The sequence below is a fragment of the Sphaeramia orbicularis genome, chromosome 3 (assembly GCF_902148855.1).
Source record: "Sphaeramia orbicularis chromosome 3, fSphaOr1.1, whole genome shotgun sequence".
Taxonomy (NCBI): domain Eukaryota; kingdom Metazoa; phylum Chordata; class Actinopteri; order Kurtiformes; family Apogonidae; genus Sphaeramia; species Sphaeramia orbicularis.
The window spans coordinates 49,543,461-49,563,808 of record NC_043959.1 but is presented as its reverse complement, the minus strand read 5'-3'; the positions used below and the strand labels follow the sequence as shown (position 1 = coordinate 49,563,808).

General features: G+C 39.4%; 1 protein-coding gene across 1 annotated transcript in view; it reads right to left on the bottom strand.

The window, feature by feature from the left end:
* Nucleotides 1–20,348, bottom strand: part of dennd5a (DENN/MADD domain containing 5A) — a 31,973-nt gene that overhangs the window by 10,754 nt on the left and 871 nt on the right. Inside the window, 12 exon segments of the mRNA XM_030160924.1 lie at nucleotides 147–251; nucleotides 461–554; nucleotides 676–826; nucleotides 1,760–1,846; nucleotides 2,220–2,454; nucleotides 2,555–2,772; nucleotides 4,019–4,328; nucleotides 6,210–6,358; nucleotides 6,361–6,396; nucleotides 10,335–11,019; nucleotides 11,837–11,946; nucleotides 12,806–12,877. Of these exon segments, the coding sequence (XP_030016784.1) occupies nucleotides 147–251; nucleotides 461–554; nucleotides 676–826; nucleotides 1,760–1,846; nucleotides 2,220–2,454; nucleotides 2,555–2,772; nucleotides 4,019–4,328; nucleotides 6,210–6,358; nucleotides 6,361–6,396; nucleotides 10,335–11,019; nucleotides 11,837–11,946; nucleotides 12,806–12,877 (2,252 nt within the window).

Below are 20,348 nucleotides of genomic sequence, written 5' to 3'. Positions count from 1 at the left end.
ACATAAAACAGAGGCCGGTATGACCTTAAAAATACTCAGACTACCTGTGGAAGTGGAGGAAATTTGGGGAAGTAAAGACCACATGGATGGACAGGTCATGTGGTCTCAGTGTGAAGCTTAAAGCCTCACAGACTACAAACACATACCACATCCACAGTCACGGACTTTAGACAGGGCTTGAAGGACTGCGAGAGCCAGTAGTAGTCAAGAAACAGCAGGAGCTGCAGCTCCGGAAACAAACACTCTACATGCTGAGAGTGAGCGTGCACGAGTGCAAGAAAAAGGCGGAGAAAGAGAACATGTGAACAAAGAGTGAGAAGGAGGGAGTGGGAGAGCAGACAAGATGATAAAAGTAGAGTTAAAATAAAGCAGACAGAATGAATCATGCAAAACAAAAAAGGCAACAAAGCTCAGGCAGTTCAGCTCAGTTCAGTTCAGTTCATTGTGGGCACCATCTCACCTCCCTCTGGTCATTGTCTAAATAAAGGTGCTCAGCGTGCTGTTTCTGCCGATCCCTTCTCCTCCACTGGGCAGGAGCACTCCTCTTTGTCCATCTGGAACACAAATCAACATAAGTTTATGATCAATTATTGTAAAACAGTGTCTGAGCATCGACTACGGTTTATTTCACATAAATTACGCAAATAACTGTAGTATAACATCAAATATATTCACTTGTTGCTGGTCGGTCCCGTGGAGAGCACATCAGACTGCAGTCGAGGGAAGAAGCCCTGCTCGTAGCGTCCTTGTCCAATCTTCATGTCTAACAGGTGTGGGTGAAGGGCAGTGTGGTCGATCTTCTGGACTCTCATCTCAATGGATTTCTCTGTAGAGGACACAAAAGAGGGTTACAGAACCAAGAAATATTATAGGATGCACTTGGATTTCTCATTTTGCCAATTTGTTGATGCCTTTAACTTCAATCAGAATCATAAATATTCAGCATCACTACCTATGTTCTGATAGGATTTGCAATTAAAAGGGATCATCTGGCCATGACAAACATTATTCCAGAGTCTCTTAGCTGCTATTCATTCAGCTGGAGAGGTGAATTTAATGATTACCAGATGTCATTTCTCTTTCAGTAAACTATTGACAACAGAAGAAAGAGAAAATATTACAATTCAAAAACCCTTTCATCCCAAGCACACACAGAACAAAACAGACAGAATAAAGACTTAGAACAGATATTTTCTTTAGAGGAAAAAGCTGATGAATGCAGCTTTAGACAGGGATTTTCTGAGCATTGACAACCCACCCACACAGCAGTGTACAAACACTGTTTGATGGAGGAGCAGCACATACTTTAATAAAAATCGGAAAAAGTCCGTGTAACAACATCTAACTATCAAATAAAAAATTTAAAGATGCTAAAAAAGTATAAGATTGAAGTCTGAAGCTGCAATTCACAGTATAGAAAAGTGATTCCTTAAAAATATTACCCATTCACCTGCATGCTGAAAGTTATCACCACCTTTAAATCAGTGTCTTTTACTTATAATTATTTTCACAAAATTTAGTAAAAAAAGACCCAAACAAACAAACATGAATGCAATGCACAAAGAGTCCCCCAGAGCATGATCAAATGTATAGAATTACATTAAATGTGTTTTCTGCATCAAAAAGTGAATTGAAATGGGAATTTTGTGGCATAAAAATAATCCCATCAGTCCTCTGTGAGTAAATGTAACCTAATGCATTGCACACATTCAGGGAGCCACCACCAAGTGATGCTTGAGATAACAAGAGCTAGTATTACGAGGTTCGGTCTTTCTCTCGAGCCCAATGACATGAGGTCCAGGAGCAAGAAAATCAGCTTTTTCATATCTCTTTTTAAGCAGGTCATCTGAAAACAAGACAGCAATTACCAATAAGTTAACTAAGACACACATCACACCTTAAAACTGACACTGATTTGATATAATAAAAGGAGTTCCAAGGAAAATGTATTGAAAAGTGAATTGCAGTGTTTTGGATAACAGGCATTTTTGTTCACTTGAATCAACTCAAGAGATTAAAGTCAGGCTATTTATTTATTTATTTTTTGTGGCTGTATCTGTGCATCACAGGTAGAAAGGTGTCATGAAGAGCAGGTCCATATAAATAGACCTGGATATATTTTCATTTTAAAACAGCGCTTTAATTAATCATCCATTCATTCAACATCCTATAATTTGTAAAAATCCACAAAACTTCATAGGACCGATCCTTCCACTTACCTGATTCTTCAATATTGGTACATTTCTGGTACATAGAGGTGCGTAGAGTGGGTGTGCGAACGTTCAACATGCGGATCTTATCCACACGGGCATCAAACACCCTGAGCGTGTGCTCCTTCTCTTCATCGTCATGGCAGAGAATTTTACCATCGATGAAAGAGGCAAACATCTGTGTCTCGAGGAAACGGGACAAGAAGGGCAGATAGGGCTCCGGTTGGTCAGACAGGAAGGAGGCCTGCAGACACAGGTACACGTTTACAGTGACAGGTCAAATTCAGTGTTATGTGAAACCAAATTAATTATATGTTATTAGTGAGCCATCTTTAATCCTTTACCTTGTCAAAGTTCTGCATTTGGTCTCGATTTGTGAACCAGGACTCCTTGTCCTGGCTTGGCTGGATGACAAACACCTCATAATCTGCAAACATCTGGGTGAAGCGGTTTGCAAAGACCTCGCGCACATGGATGTTGAGCTGATGCATCTTTAGCTCCTCCTCATCGCACTGAACCCGTGGGTCTTTATTGCTGCTGGCATCCTCTCTCACCTCCAGCTGATATGCAGAGGAATTCATGCAGAGGCAAACACACAGAGAGAGATTAGAAAAATAAACAAAAACACAGACTGGAGCCAATGATATGAGAATCAAGTCAGCTGAAAAGGAGCTGTGCATTTTTCATGTTACCTTATTTGACTGTTCAACATGGGCTGCAGACAAAGCAGCAAGGTCATGGGAAAGGAAGTGAGGGACATCTGTTTTGACTTAGAACCAACATCAAGCTAAAAGCCAGTCTCTATTTTAGCATGTCAGCAGGTCAGCTGTACAGATGCTGATACTGGGGGGTTAAAATAACACAGGCTAGTCCCACCACATTTCACAAGAAACCAAAGCTGCTGTCCAAGATGAGATCATATGACCCAGACTAATTAGTCACTGCCTCGGCCCTTTAATTCACACAGTTCAGATAAGAATAATCATCTGTGGAGACTGACCTTGTAGCTGGAAATCCATAAGTAATCCATTCATGGAAAGCTAATGCTGGCCACTAGTGAATAAGCTACTTAGGCTGCACATAGAGAGACATCTTCTTACTAGCATCTGCCCGTCTTTTACCCTCTTCTAAACACAGGGATGCCAATTAGATTTGCAGGTGTCCTGCTGCTGTGTGTAGTACTGAGTAAACTGTCACATTCAACAGACGCTTAAGAGTAAATAAAGCCTGGACTGTGCAGACACTTGACCAACAGATTAATAAAAGACACAGAAATAACACCTATGTCTCCACTTCATTCCATTTTAATGATCTACTTTAAACACATTTTCTGTCCTACAGCATAGGAGGGGCACCCCCATGTGTTTGATGTTGGTTACTGCAACAACAAGATTAATAGGGTAAAAAAAATACACGAAAGAAAAGAAAAGAAAAGAAAAGGTATGTGAACAGTCCAAATCTATGTTACCTAAATGTTGGTATTTTTGCAAAAATATTGTACAGTACATCAGGATTCTAAGGGAGTATTTATTTTTCTGCTGGCACAAATGTGTTCTTTTACCACATATCACTATATTTTAGCTCACTCTGACTGATATGAACAACCAAATAATAATGAAACTGCTCACCCTAATGGACCCATAAATTAGTGTTCATTTAGGTTATGACCAGACATACTGGTTCCATCACTGGTATAGTAAAGATTCCACTGGCATTAAACATCTAAAATTTTACATGACCTGGTAAAGCCAACCATCCACTACCAGACACAGCCTGAGTGTGATCAGTAGATTACATCATTTCTCACCTCTCCAGGCTGACACCTGTCCTCTTACCAGAGCCTGGAGGTCTGGCAATAGTTTCATTCTCCCTCAGCAGGTAGGAGTTGAGGGGCGAGGCCAGGTTGCCGTTGCGCTTGTCTGAGACCATATCAACAGATCGGAAGCCTCGGTACTTTGCCTGGCTGTCGCTGGAGTGAAGGTTTCCTTCTGGAGACACTCCAAAGGACATGAGTACTTCTGAGATTTCCTGGATGAACTCTAGTTTATTTGGAAACTGAGGCAGCTCCTCAGGCAGTTCAATGAAGTGGTTATCAATGTCCACAAAACACAGGTTAGCCTGGAAGATGACAGGAAAATGTAGATAAAACATTCGTTGTAATTAAAAAAGAAATCAGTGCTGAACTCAGTCATAGTACAGAAGTTCCAGTTAGACCAACTGGTTTTCCTGAACTGACTAACAGTGAAAAGAAATGTGAAGTAGAACTGATGATTAAAAAATGAAACTGGCTGGCTTTGCCTGAAGCAACATTTGACCCCGAAACACCCATACATACTGAAAGCATAAACTATGCATACTGCAGCAGAGTTTCAGAATAACTGGAGCAGCAGGATAGTTCCAAGGAGCTTCAATCATGTTATAAGACATGAATAAAATGCTCTAGCTTGAATATAATTCATTTCAATTTGATTCAAAAACAAATAACTTCTCCTCCTTCAGTGAAAATGAACAATTTCAGAGCAAGTATTTCATTATAATATTGTTCCTTCCAGATGAGTCAATTTTAGTCCTACAAGCAATGATGTTTAATGGTTTTTCAAAACCACATGTAAATACAACACACTACATCCTGACTGGCTCCAAATTGTTGACCATTTCGCGTATCTGGCTTAGATGTGTCTTAAACTTTTCGGTGAGTACAGAAAAACTTGCACAACTGACGATGAGAAATACTGACAGCGAAACTCAAAGACCATAATATAAACACACAACAAACACTAGTTGAGTGGAGGGAGACTCCAGACATGAGATGAATACCAAAGCCAGAAATGTCCTTCATCAGTTGTGTCAGCAGTCTAACAAATGCCTTAGTTATACACAATGGCAGGGTGCTTTCTCTGTAAATAAAACACTGTCAGCATGGATTATAGTCTTAGAAAATAACAAATTAACTAGTTTGGTGCAATTCCTACTGCTCAAAAGTTTGCAAGTAAAACATACTTAACTCTTTAAGTGCCAGACAGTTAAGGGGCTAATAAGCCTTAAAAGTGCCACAGAATTTGGCCGTTTTTCAGTATTCGCGTCGTTTTTATAATATTTGAAGAATCCTGCAGGAAACCGCTCGGTAACAATCCGACCGATTGCTGATTAGATCCAAAACGCACCGGACGCAGCCGATTCATTATTTATCGTAATTTGCATAATTTATAATAATAATAATAATAATAATCTTTATTTATATAGCACTTTTCATACATTAAAAACTGTAGCACAAGTGCTTTACATATCAGTTTAAAAATCAGTATCGCCCCCCCACCCACACCTACCCACTCACCCGCACACACACACATATACATGCAAACCCACAAGCTCACACATACTTAAGAAGACTGACTGAGCACGGGTAGACCAGAATTAAAATGTACAAGTAAAAGTAAAACATCAGTTTAGGAGGCGCTGTCTCAGGGAGCCATCCGCACCAGGAGGCAGTCGCCGACCCCGGCGACCAGGCACCAGCAACACAGCCCCGCATCCCAACTAGTGGGAGAGGGCCAACTGGGACCCCCACCCACCAGAAAGGAGCGGACCCCAGTGAGAGAAGGCGCCGCCACAGCCCCCGGAGTCCACAGCCGCCCCCCGGCATGGAGGGCTCCCTCTGATGAAACACCGCGAGATAAGAAACATTAAAAGATATAAAAATATTATTCGGTCGCGTGACCTCAAATTCCCGTCTGCTTGGTCTCAAAAGGGGGACACAGAAAGAACGTCATCGAAATGTGAGAAAGAAATGGGGGTGGATGGTTTGTTTGTACACAAATGTGGCGTGTTCTCCAAGCCGATCTGATCAGCCCGTGGCACTTTACAGGTTGTTTTCGTAAAGCCGATTTAATCGGCCCATGGCACTGAAAGTGTTAAGCAATAGGCTCAGATTAAAAAAAAAAAAAAACACAAACAAAAAGCTTATGCTGTATTAAACTCAGGTATTCATTTGGCATCTACCTCCTGAGGGAGCTCTAATTTGGTCCGATCATCTTGTCCATTGGAGTGCAGGCCCATGAGATACGGCACAGGTGCATCCAGAAAGTGGAGGAGGGAGGCGGGCAGGATGGGAACGTACACATGCTGCCACTGGAAGGGGAACATAAGGCCGTGATGCTCTCCGCCACCGTCATCAGCCTCTGGTAATCTGTAACACAAGCACAAAGGACTGAATGAGAGGACTGATACAAGAGAAAAAGTGGAAATGTGATATTCACAAAACAACAAAGCATGTTCAATTACATGTATTCAATAGGACATTTTAAGCTTATTTCACAGGGACACAGTGACGTCTAAAAGGACAGAAAACATAGACTGTAGTGCTTTATACAATGTTAAGATAATGATCCTATATTAAACCAACTTTTTCTATGAAAATGCATTGTTGAGACCAATAATGTAATAAATAACAATAATGTTGCTCAACTCTGTGAAAATATAAATTGTTTTGCTCCTTTCTCTCAAACATTTGGGTCAGCATAAACAGCATGTAACTGATAAGTTGTGCAAAACATGCTTATTTGTGTGCTCTCATGGTTTATGGGTTATGGTGAGAAAAATACTGGTGTTTACTGAATGGAGCCAGACACAGTACTGATGTATACAAGCCTAGTGTGGAATTTCTTCTTTGGACTTGTTCAAACAGACTTGACGGTCAAAGTGTCTGTTATCTGTGTTCAATAGATGTAAGAGTGCTTAACAATGACAAACCTTAAAGGAATTAGCTGTGACGTGATGACATTCAGGCTGTTGAAATGTTTCGCCTGCAACGTTGACCACATGCATTACAACGGGCTGACATGGTCTCATCCGTTTAAAAAGACTGAAAATGTGTCAAAGAATTGACTGAATGTATCCGCTGTGAACTGTCAAACAAGCTCAAGGCATGAACCTGAACTTGTAGTGACTTATTTAAAATTGCTGAATATCCATTTCTACTAATAAAAAGTGTTGCAAACTTTCCTTCCTTTGGTGCAACTCGTGTAGCTCTAAATTTTCAACAGCTATACTTAAAATTCAGTCATGTTAAGGTTGCATTCTTATGACAATTCTGGAAATTATTGTATATGGTCCAATCCTGGTCGTCAAGAGCTACTATCCTGCAGGTTTTAGCATTTCCACTCTTCCAGCACACCTGACGGTCATTAATCAGGCTTCTGCAGAGCTTGATGATAGGCTTATCATTTGAATCAGGTGTGTTGGAAGAGGGATACATGTAAAACATGCAGGTAGTAGATCTTGAGGACCGGATTGGACACCCCTGCTCTACAGCTATGACCTTCGTATTCAGACTCTTGACTGTGACACAGCTAAAGTCAAATGCCTCTCTGTGACGTTAAATTCTTTTGTCATGACTGGTATACGTACAAATATGTGTCCAGTCCTCCACAACTGCATTCCTGCTCTATCCTGTTGACACCTACTGTACATTCAGCAGGAGCAGCAGCTCGGTCTCTCCTGTTATGGTGCCAAAACAAACACCATTCCTTCATTTGGTCATGTGTGGATCCATGGGAAGAGACTCAATCCCCAGACAGGGCCTCCCCCTCGTCCCCCTTGTCCCCCCCTTCTCACCAGGCTTCCTCTCCCAAAGACACAGACAAGAATACTAACAACGGCTGCCTCATCTTAAACTAGGCTACAACAATATAAAACTATTTCAGTCCTGAAAATACATAGAAAATGTGATGTGTTTTAACATAGATGCAAACCAAAAAGAGTTTCTTAAGTACTGTAATTATTGTCAACATCTACTTGGTTGCAATTTGGACGTGATGCTTCTACTATTCAGTCTAAAGAAAGTGACTCCTTGTATCTAGCATTTCAGTGTTCATTTCATTACCCAAGCAGAGGTGGAAGTTACTATACATGTCAAATTATTATTTTCCTATAATAATAAAAACAAGAGAAAATACGGTTGAAAATTGGTTAAAACCAGGTGAGATGTACTAATAATAAGAAAAAATGCAGTGATATAACCAAACGAATAGTACTAAATTACAAGTTTCAGAGATGGCTTCTAATCTGTGCTTTAAAAATATGTTTTTCACAACTTGAACAATTGCTTTAAAAATATAAAATCCTCAGTTCAGATCTCTCCTACACACCCTGGTGTTTTTTCTCTGATGCTTCCTGTCATTCTATTGCACAAATCACATGAAGGGAGAGAGACCATTAAATAATAACAGTGCACAAGGATTTAATTGCAGCTTGTCACAGTGACTGACGCATGGCGAGTGTTCCTATGAGGTAGTGGAGAATCAGGAGACAGTGTTTCATCGTTTTTCTCAAGGCTTTACAAAGGAGATGTTCAAGGTCTTTTAAATAAATGTTTCCATCAGAAATATGAATTTCAGTGCTATTTATAGCACAAAACACACAGTCATCTCCTTATTTGCAGAGCGCCCCTTTCCTCGGTGTGTGTGTGTTTAAATGTGTGGCATTTTCTTCCAACAATCCCTCACTTCTTCTCAGTGGAAGCCTGCCAGGCCTTAACTCTACACAACACCCTTCACATGCTCTGCAGTGATGAGCCTCATGGGGAGGGGGGGGCATGATGTCACTTCCAACCAATAATAATCATCCAGCAACACTGCTATCCTCCCTGTCTCATGGTTACCTAGCAACAGCACAGCTTTCCCCCCTTAAGAGCTTCTCTCTCCGGCCCCTGGCGTTTTGTAAACCATTTCCCTTCACTTGCTATTGTAATGGATCCAATTACGACATCAGCCTCAGCATCCTTAAATAATTTCTTTTCTGTTCTGAGCAAAGCTGTCTTCAAAAGATGAACAATGTCAGTTCTAAAGACGTACTCCACTCCGGTTCTCATTTTCAACACTGTCTGATGTCCTATTTGATGATCATTTCAATTCATTAAGCCCTTTTTGAACTTGACCTTTTATTGCATAATAACTGGACATTCTATTCACCTGTTTGCAGTGTGTAAAAGTTGTATTTCTTTAGATGTACTCTTTTATTACTTGTTGTAGCAATGTTTATGCTGTTCTATTGGTGAGGTTACTCTTGAAGCATAGGCCTAAGTGTTGATTTCAATAAGACTTTCACATGGTTAAATTAAGTATATAATAATGATACTGATGTACAGAAGAGAGAAACTTGTGGCAGCTGGCCTCACCTCAGCAGCTCAGATGTGCAAACAACAAGAGCCAACATGGCAATTCACACACAAGTCTGCATTTATATGTGGGTAGAGCTGTGCATGATGGGAACAGGGTCCAACCTTTACACAGGCTGGTACTCACTACATCACTTTAATGGAAACACTCAAGATTATGTAATATTCAGTATAATAGCTCCACGAAGCATAGCAAACCTCAAGTCATGTTTCTATACAACAATCATCCAGACATTATAAATAAATAAATAAAAATTCTGTAACCATGAAGACGGAGCAACATTTTAGCAATGAAACAACCCAGTGTTGTAGTTTCTAATAAAGTGCTGTGAATATCCAAAAACAACGATGCCTCTTAGAGTTATTACATAACTGTCTAACTGGAATTATTTGAGCTTAAGAAACAAGAAATGCCATATTTCCACCACAGTTTCATGTTCCTTCTCATGCTATAGTTTAATGGCACCTGTGTAGATAATTAAAACCACCAAGTATTTTTCGTGGGGTACCTAAGTTTTAATATATTGGCCAGAACTAATTCAATGACTATGAAGTAGCATAAACGTTATGGATTCAATGTAAAAAACAAACAGAATGTTAATTTTAATTAGTATGTTCTGATGTTCAATAACATCAGAACATAAAGTCAATAAATGGCTGTCCTTAATAAGGTATATTTGTATCATTAAATTATTATTAAAGGTGTAGACTGAAAAGACGATGGCAATGACAAGTAATTGTCAACTAAAATTTCATAACTGTGGCATGGAACAACTAATATTACCATTACTTTTAGGTGATTGTGTCTATATAATGCTTTAAATATAAGGCATACTACATTTTTATCTGGTTCAGTGTAAAAGCACTTAATATGTGTACAATGGAAAGAAACTTTAGTGAATGTATTCTGAATTCACTGGATCTGCAGGCACAGCAGACAAGTTACTTACGTTGGGAGTAAAGCAGGATCTGCATCTCAAGCAGGGCACAGGTGAACAGTTGGAGAACGTTCTCCACCCCCAGGAGGTTAAACATTTCACTGATGGCAAAGTCAAAGAGTGGCAGCTCAGACGTGCTCGGTCGCTGACACACTATAGGCCCGTAGACGCCTGAGAACTTGAGGGAACGCCCGGATGGAGGCAGGGGCACCTCATAGAGGATGTTGTAGATGTAGCTCTCCAGCGGAAGGGGTGGGGGCTGGGGGGATGAAACTGCCTGGTGAAGCTGCTGCAGCACCTTCCTGCAGGCCTGGGCGAAGGCCATGGGTGTGATCAGGCAGATGCACTTGGACACGTAAAGGGTGTCGCGGCTGATGTCGTACGAGTTGAAGCGCTGCAGCCTGGAGATGGCGGGTGCAGCGTGGAGTACCGGCCGGGGCTGGGTGTGGTGGTGACGCTGCTCTTCAAGTCCTTGCGGGGAGGTGGGAGTGTGCAGGATGTCATACTGCTCTGCGTTGTGCATGTGGTAAAGAGTCTGCATGGCACTGCAGATCTGTTTACTGGTCACCTCCTCGAAGAAGGTGAGGGCAAAGCCGTAGGTTCGAGAGCCGTCCTCTCTGGTGATGATGAACGAGTGGAACTGAGGCTCCCGAGAGTCCACCTGCGTCCTGAAGGACAGACCCTTTGGCATACAGAGCTATGGGCAGAGGAGGCAGACAGGTTGTGTTTTTAATCACTATTATATGGTAAAAATTCAACAGAATAAAAATATACTTGTTCATTTAATACAGGGCTTCCTGTGGTGTAACAACATAGCATAAAATAAAACATTCTATTGGTGACAAGTTTCTGGGATATTTTGGCAAATAAATACATCACAGTAGACAATGAGTCAAGATTTTGTTGGACTACTACCTCCTAACCCCCACCTAAATAATTAGGTGAGGTGGTTGTCCAAGAAAATCTTCACATACTCTCTACTTTCTTTATATTGCCATATTGAATCTATAACTAAACATCTGACTCACCGGTTAAAGAGAGAAAAAGATCTACTGTCCATAACAATTAACTGGTATAATTGTCACATAATAGCTGGATAATTAACAGTAGCTAACAGCAGAAAGTCAGCACAATATTTTGAGTGTAAACTCAAATGCAGACAGTACATGGCTGGACAGCTATTTATATGACTATTTACCCACCAACGTGGCCAGTAGCCTATTTACTCACCAAATTAAACTCTCCCTGTATTTGACATTTGGTAGGTGTTCTTTTCAGATCCTATGTTAGAAAAAATTCTGCAATCTGATTTATCTGACTATAAATATTCTATATATTGAGAAATGTACTCAACAGTAGAATAAAGTATTTATTTTATATTTTTATGTAATTATACTTATCAATTTATCACATATGATAACATATGTAAGGAAATATATATTCATATTTTCATATTGTTTCCAAGCACACTTTCCAACTCCAACATTACTTCCTTAATGATAAAAAGCTCATACCATTCCGACTGCATCCTGGTCAAATGGATTCCACTCCACATTGTCTGGATAATGTGCTAGAACTTTGGATTTAAAGGTTCTCCGCAGTGGACTCTGCTCAAAATTCTCACCTGGAAGTTACACAAACAAAGGGCAAGAAAAACAGAAGGGAAAGAAAAGCAGTCAGCACTGGTTTCCATGTGCGTGCTGAACACAGCAACAGCGTGATTAGAAGCGGGCTCAAGATGCCAGGCATAACTCCAGAGGAAAGAGCAAGTCAGCATATTTGTTTTTGAGAAGAAGGATTGTATTGCATCATTTAAAGCTGTCATCTGCATCTTGGTCTGATAAACGATGGAGGATACATGAAACAGCATATGTCTTGAACACAGATAATTTATCAGACATTAAAGTATTAATAATTGTAATGCTTCCTGGCAGCTTTAATGGCAATACGAATGCGCATACAAAATAATCAATAAGAGAAAGCACATATTGAGTTGATTTGAACCCAGAGTGAAGCAGAAGTGATGCACACACCAAGGCGGTACTGAAAAGTCATTCAGAGTGTAGGGGGAGAGTAAACATTGACCAAGCAATGCCAGTGCAGGCAGCACTGCATGAGTGTGAGTGTGAGTGTGAGTGTGTGTGTGTGTGTGTGTGTGTGTGTGTGTGTGTGTGTGTGAGAGAGAGAGAGAGAGAAACAGAAGCAGTGATTGTCAAACATCAGCTCATTGTTCAATTTGCTGCTGAAGGATGTGAGGAAGACAAGGAAGGGTAAAAGAGAAACCAGGAGGAGAAAAATCAGAGTGTGCAAAACAGAAAGGGCAAGTCCCCACACCTGCACAGAAAATAACGGTGAAGAATCAGAATTTGAAGTAACTAAACTGCTGAGAGGAAAAAAAAACAAGGTGCGTCAGGTTAAAGGTTGAAGGGTTGAAGCTGCGCTCATGTTAAGAGGGGGAGGAGTGTGTGTGGTGGGAGGGTTACCTTCATTTGCCCCCGCCAATTTTCCTCTGGCCCCATCTCTGAATTTAGTAGCTTCTATATACTGGCATAAAGCTACACAACAAATAAAACAAAAATATAATTAAAAGCCTGATTCTATGAGTAGCGCATCACTTCTCAGTTTGTGCAAAAACAGCTGTGCTGTGGGAGCAAGCTGCACACACACAGGACATTATCATGTCTGTGTCAGGTGGGAATGCTAATTTAAGCCAGCTGGAGGGGTTATGGTACAAGGATACAGTGGTTCGTCTTCTTCTGCAAGTCATGCAAATCCACCCTGATCGAATATGCATTTTATACTCTCACCACAAACACACTGAAAAAGACCCAGCCAATGTGGAAACATGACCAAACAAATTTATACGGAACACTGAATTGCTAAAGAATTTCTTAAAAAATTTAGAAAGTTTTTCCTTAAAATAATTGAAATATATTGATATGTAAAGTTCCTTCTCCATGCACAGAAAAAATGTCAGAATGAAGGCTGCTTTGTTTTCATTTTGAAAGGATAAAAGTTCACTGTACTGACTAGATGTGCATGTTTGAGCACAGCTAGTGAGCACAGTGGGTCAACAGAGGCCAAACACATGTATGCGTTAATCCACAGCTGGAAATAAACCCAAGCAGTTCAATCCATTTAATGTGTTAGTGGTTAGAAACTGACAGGTAATGCATGGACTGCTTACAATACAAAAAGTAGAATTAACAAAATATCTAACAATCTAACAAAATATTGTCTAAATATTTAATGTGATAATGAAAGTATAAAATATTTCAGTGTGCAGCATACTGATGTAGACAGGTGACAAATTAAAGGAAAAATATGATGCACATGGTCTAATTTGCTGGCATCTCCAAAGGGCACAAAGAGCCTGAAAATAATATGCATCGTAATCTCCCATTATCACAACCCAACTGAACATCTGAAGGGAATTTTAGACCAAGGTGTTAGATAATGCTCTCTCTGCCACACCATCATAACACAGAGTAAAGGGACATCTGTACCGAGAAACAAATATAGAAAAATACCACCTTTTAAACTCACTTTATGTTGGTTTTTGCCTTAATTTGTCACCCTTCTGTATTTGTAACTTAACAGTAAAAGTAAATGACTGCTGCTGTATTTATCATCCAAGATTTTAGAACAACAAGGGTTGCTGCAGGCAATTAATTTTGTTTTCCAATTCATGCATTAAATCTGAACACCAAAAAAAAAGTCTGGCACACACAAAACATTCATGCTGCAAGTGAAAGCCCAATATAAGCTGTATGACACACTGTCTCTTGTCATAACATCACATTAGCTGCAAACCATGACCAGGCTGATGTGGTCTATGCAATGTGAGGCTTGACATTTACTTCTAGACCTTTTTTTAGTTTAGGTTCAAGGTATTTTATTTGTATTGCATTCTGAATATTAGCTACTCAGCGGAGACACACAAAGACAAAAAAGAAAAGTCTGTACTTTCATCCCTGGTGATTTCATTTCTTTTCTCTCTGTGGTGCTTGTGTGAACATGCAGTCTATGGTTTAATCTGGGAAAGCATTCACAGAGGAGACTAGGTTTACGAGGGATGGATCACAGTTATGTTTTACATCTCAGGTAGGAGACTGACATTATCTGACTGCAAAATATAGAAGCGGTTAAAAGCCCCTTTCATTCCACATGCTTATCTCTCCACATGTTAACAGACAAGCAGGGAAACGTTTAATCAGCATAGCCAACAACTTTAGACAGGACATGGTAAATAGAGCAACAAAATAAGTACAAGTTAGACTTAAGTATAGTCAAGTGAATCCTGGCAATGAAATAAAAGTCTTAAGGATTTAGTTGTTTAATCTGTTGGTTACTTTCATCTCTAAACTGCCTACAAGGGGGAAAGTAGGCCATGAGTGCAGCTCAGACTAAAAGATGGCAGACAGGTCAGACAGAGGGATTATGATGACAGATTCAGTAGTCACTCAATCCTTTAATATTTGTGCAGTTCATTTCATTAAAGTTTACACACCACATTAAAGGCCTACAAATGTTTTGGACTGTTCATAAAGAATAAAACTATACTGGGCTTCCGACGAAAAACAAATCGGTGTCACGACCCTGACAGTAAATGAAAACAGACACACGGTCACATGATGACATGACTCATGCTGTAAACCCTCACAGGAAAGTCGAGCATGGCAGCGACGTAACAAACATGTGAGAGCATCAGACTCAAGACAAACCTCAAATGGCATTTGAGGAACTAGAGCAGAAACAACATGTTGCTTTGACTCAACCAATAGCCTCAGTCACTGTTCTTTGAAATCATGTGAATTTAACTGTATGTAAGTATGCAGTATGTAAGACTCGAAGGAGTTTAGGAGAATCTGACTGGAGAAATGGACTATAATATTCATAAGTATGTTTTCATTAGTTTCGGATCCCATGAAAATGTGAACTGTTGTGATTTAACCTCCTTACAATGAGATGGACTTCTTTTTTCAGTTTTATGTTAGGGGACATTCAGTGTTAAGCTACATTAATGTCGCATATTAAGTCTGAGTGTGGATTGGACTAAAAATGCCTTCAACTAAAACAAACCAAACACTGGATCTAACAAGGGACTTCGGTTTCTGAAGCCACCACAGTGGTTAATTAACTGGTTATAATCTGCAACTTCGCAGCTAGATATATCTCTGAACGTTGCATGATGAATCTTTAAAATCATGTGAATGCAATTTATCATGGTGAGGCCTTTCCTGGTGTGCATTAACCACATACAACATTATCACACAAGAAGGATGTCGAATGTGGAAACCATAATGTGATTATACAGGATATATCAAGAGCACACTCAGTGAACTTATTGACCTCAAAATTAAGTAATATAAGGAAAGACACTCACATAAACCAACATTACACAACACAATTAAGGCTGGACGTCACTATATACACATGAATGTCAAACATTTTCAATTAGGTAAAACAGAAGTAGTGCCATGTAGGCGTTTTATGTGGCTGTTTGTGGAGACTGTCATTCCCCACTGACTAAACAACTCATCTGGGGAATAAAGAGGTTGATATATGCAACAGAAAATCTCCAAGCATACTGTACACTCCTTCTTAACTGTCATTTTGAACAAATGGGCAGTGACGACGATGATGCGAATGTGGACCGGTAGCTGTGGGAGTGGAGCGTCACAGAGCTCTGGCTACTAGCTGCTTCCTCATCCACCACAGCCAGGGACCACCCACATCTCAGCACCCCTTCTGCACTTCTACACCCTCACACTTACTGTGCTAATACACCCGCACACAATTGTAGCATATGCAGCCGCATATATAACAGGAAACCCCTCTGCTTCTAGAAAACTATATTCACCCACATCTTGACTTCACTTCCCACAGCAAAATTCAGCAATGACACCACTACACACATCAAACATCAACACTTTCTCACCCAGCCCTAGCAGAAATTCATAATTCAACTCGCAACAAAAGATAAAATGTTTTCTCACTTTTTAGGCATTGAGTGGTTGCACAGTGGCAACAGTTTGGCAGTCAAACATTGCTGCCATTCATCAGTCATGTCACCATTTTAAGTCAAGCAGCCAAACGCTGCTGTTTCTTCAGGATTTTTTGGCAGAAAAATTATCTGTCAAAGAATAATGAGGTAAATAAAGCTTTGGGAAACCTACTCTCACTCTGAAAGTATGTTTATGCCAACAATGTCTCTATAAACTTTACAGAATGATCTTAATAACTCACAAAATCAGTAAAAATTAAGTAATAAATAAATACTTAGAGAGGGTGTGGTGATCTCTGGACAGATGCTGTTTCTGAGCTCATTGAACATCAACATTCAGAGTATATCAATTTAGCAAACGGAGGAAGTCCACGCACAAGAAGTCACTGAACCTGCTGCTACTCTCATGTTACAACTCAGCCTGAGCATGGAGCTCTCAAAACATCTGCTCGCAACCTTAGGATTGGAGTGGAGAGAAACCTTACTCACTGAAAATACACTGTGTTGCAGACAAGAATGTGCAGGCTTTATTACTCTGGCCTGAAGGGAAAGAATGTGAGGGCTCGCTATTCAAGAAGGACTGAGTAAATCTAAACTGGCCTTAACCAAACAGGGAACTATAGTGAAGTAAAATCATCTTCCATACCAACTAAACTTGACTAAACCCAATGCAAAATATATATAAAAAATAACCACAAAAATATTAAGTATTGATAAATTAATCTGTGTTTAACTATGTGTACTGGGAGAATTTGGGTCTGATAGTGAATGATATCTAATATCAGGATACTCAAATATAATTAATGACTTTGGGGATAAAATACCTGAAAAAATTATATTTCCTACACCTAAATTCGAGTTCAAATGTCCAAATGTATTTATTTATTTGACTGAGATGTTCATTTAAAAAAAGATGGCTAATTTCCAGTATTGCCTGAATTATTATTTACTGGGGGGGGGGGGGGGTCGTCTGATTTATTTTCTATAGACTTCTAAATATTATAAACAGACTGATATAATAACACGGATAATAAAAGCCTATAGAAAATAAATCACCCAACCTCTGATATTAAGTACTGTATTTTTTTTAGGTCTAAATGTCTAAAATCCAATGAGAGGTTAATAGAATAGGATAATGAAACCCCTTATAACACAAAGAATTCTCCAACTAGACATCTGAAATTCCTGACACGTTTTCTAGCAAATTTCTACGATACCAACAAACAGCTATGGATGAAAATATGGAAGTCCAGATTATGCAATTAAGGCCAGCTTTCATGTTGAGCCATTCATCCTTATTTGTTTGCTGAGTGGGCTTTGTGGGGAAGAGGCTGCCTGGGAAATTCTAAAGGATATTAGCATCTGAAAGAGCAGAGCCTGTATACGAGTGTACTTATGTCCCTCCGTTCCCTGTTTTCCAGTGTCGCCTGTGAGGCTGCAGGGTCATACATATGCTAATCAGGTCCGCACTGTGCAGCCAAACACTGAGCCTAGAGAAAGTTTTGCTCATTTCTTCTCGTTTCACTGTACGTGAGTCACAGCAGAACCACATACAAAAATAGGGAACTATACTATGTCTGGAAAAAAAAAACTGAGTAAAACCATTTGATTTGGCAACTTAAATCGTCTTACCTACTTGTCCTGTTGGGCTGTTGTTTCAGCTAAATTTAATTGAATTCATCTGTATAAAAACTAAATAATGACTGTTTTATAATTATGGTGACAGCATTACGACATTTACCATTCCTATTATGTTGTCTTTTCTTCATCAGGGAGATTGTACTGTCTCTTTTTTAATCACTAAACCATTAAAGTAAGAATGTTATTTAAGCGTCATTACCAGGGTTTTCCCTACCATTATCAAGCTTAAGCCATTCCGAGCACCAAGTAGTGCCAATTAATTTGTAAAATCAGTATCTCAAAACTAAATGATTCTCCCCAGATCTTATGGTTACAGTTAATCCCTAATGGACTTCTTCGCCAAGTTTTTTATAAAGATTTTTGGATACTATTTATTTTATTTTTATCAGTATTATGATCCAAACCCTACATTACAGATTAAACCGTTATTACCTTCTTAATGGTCCATTGATTGTTTTCCCCATTAAAAACTTGTCTGTAAATTTTCTTCAAACCCCAAGAAAAAAATCCCAGCTGTTTTTGATGAACAACCAAAAGGTATTTAATGGCAAAGAAAAGCTGCAACACTGGAATTTGCAACTTGGCTGGAAAACAAACACAATTATTGGGATAAAAATCATTGCAAGTAAATCATCAGACAATGCAACTGTGATGATAGATATTGGGGTTTTTCTTCCAAGTAAACTGTTCATGAGTTTGCAGCTTTATTTACCTAAATCAGACCTGACGCAGTATTTCCTGGCATACTACTCTATTGACTTCTATAGAATAAAAAAACTCCCCTATCAAAGGACAGGATGTCATTGAAAAGAATTTTAAAATAAACCCTCATTCAAGCACAGCCTCAAACAAGACGTCACAAAGCAGTTCCTCTATCCTCTCAACCACAACAATGTGGATTAAAAAAACCTATGCTCGATCCATGAATCCAGATGATCTGTTAGCTTTACTGTACCAATGCAGCAGATGTTTAGCTGACACAATCATATGTGACCTATATGTAAGCTACAACACTGGAGTTTCCACACCATTTCCTTTCTTCAACTCAAAACTGAAATGGTCGATAAGGGTAACCCCCTACGCTCCTTCTACAGTAAACAGCAGTAAAAGGCAGTAAAGAGATAAAAAACAATCTGATGTATAACCACAGAGCCACCACACCTGACTCCTGTGCAAATATGAAGTACTACGACAGGCAAGATGGGAAATGTGTGAACATAAACACAGAGAGATGCCAAATTATGGGACACTGTCTGTAAAGTCTACACCAATGTCTGTATTTACTTATTTATGGCTTTTCTATGGCTCAAAAATAAGACTTGCATTTTGGCAACACATTTATTGTAAGACTGAAATAACAACTTGTTAAACAGCCGTTATAACATGCAATCCCAGCTTCAAACCAAAAGTTGATTTATACCTTAAATCATCAATTTTTTCAGTGTAATGCAAGGCTGGGTGTCCTTCAATCTTTATGTCATGAATTTGAAGAAAACTTGAATGTAAGTAGATAATGGGAACTTGAATTGAAGAAGTAAAAACAGGAAGCACAAAAAGGATTTTTTCATTACATATTGCATTTAAGAAGGAAAGACCTGCAACAAAAACTGTGGGTCTGTAGCTGCTTAATACCTGCTGAGTCATAATTTAACACAGATCCAGATAACACACATAAAACATGGGTCACTCTCGGTTGCCTGAAGCTCAGAGAGTACGAGCAGACGTGACTCAGTCAGTGTGCGCTTATACACCCCAACAACAGGCTTACAGCTGATTAATCTTAGTAGATCTGGGCTTAGACTGTCACTCGACTAAAGAGTAACATGAGCCAAAACAGTTGAAGTCGATACACTTTTAACTGTGAATGAATGTTGGATAATAGAGTCGTATTAAAACTAAAATATTTGCTGTTAACTTTAACATTTAGGGTTTCCCCAGGAATTTCTTCTGAGCGGTGAAAGATACTGTGGGGAAACCCTGCCAGGAGCTGACAGATAGTCTCATCACATTTAGCTCTGTTATTGACCAAATGGCCCTCCCAACAGCACCGATACTCTTTACTTGTCGTGATTCCCACAGGTGACAAGAACTCAGGTGTATTAATCATTACATCATATTTTCCCCATCATTTTAAAACCTTTTATAATGAACTACAAAGGAATGCCAAATCATGCACAGTATCATTCATTTACACGACAAATATAAGTAAGTCAAACATATATCAGTAGAAAACAAATAAATAAACAAATTCCTATAACATTCATTCCTCTAGTCCTTTGACAGTTTCACATGCAGATGTAATTGCAGATCTCTTTCCCACATGCAGATGGAACAGAAAGGATGCCAGTTTTAGACACAAGCTGGGTTCAGGTGTGTCA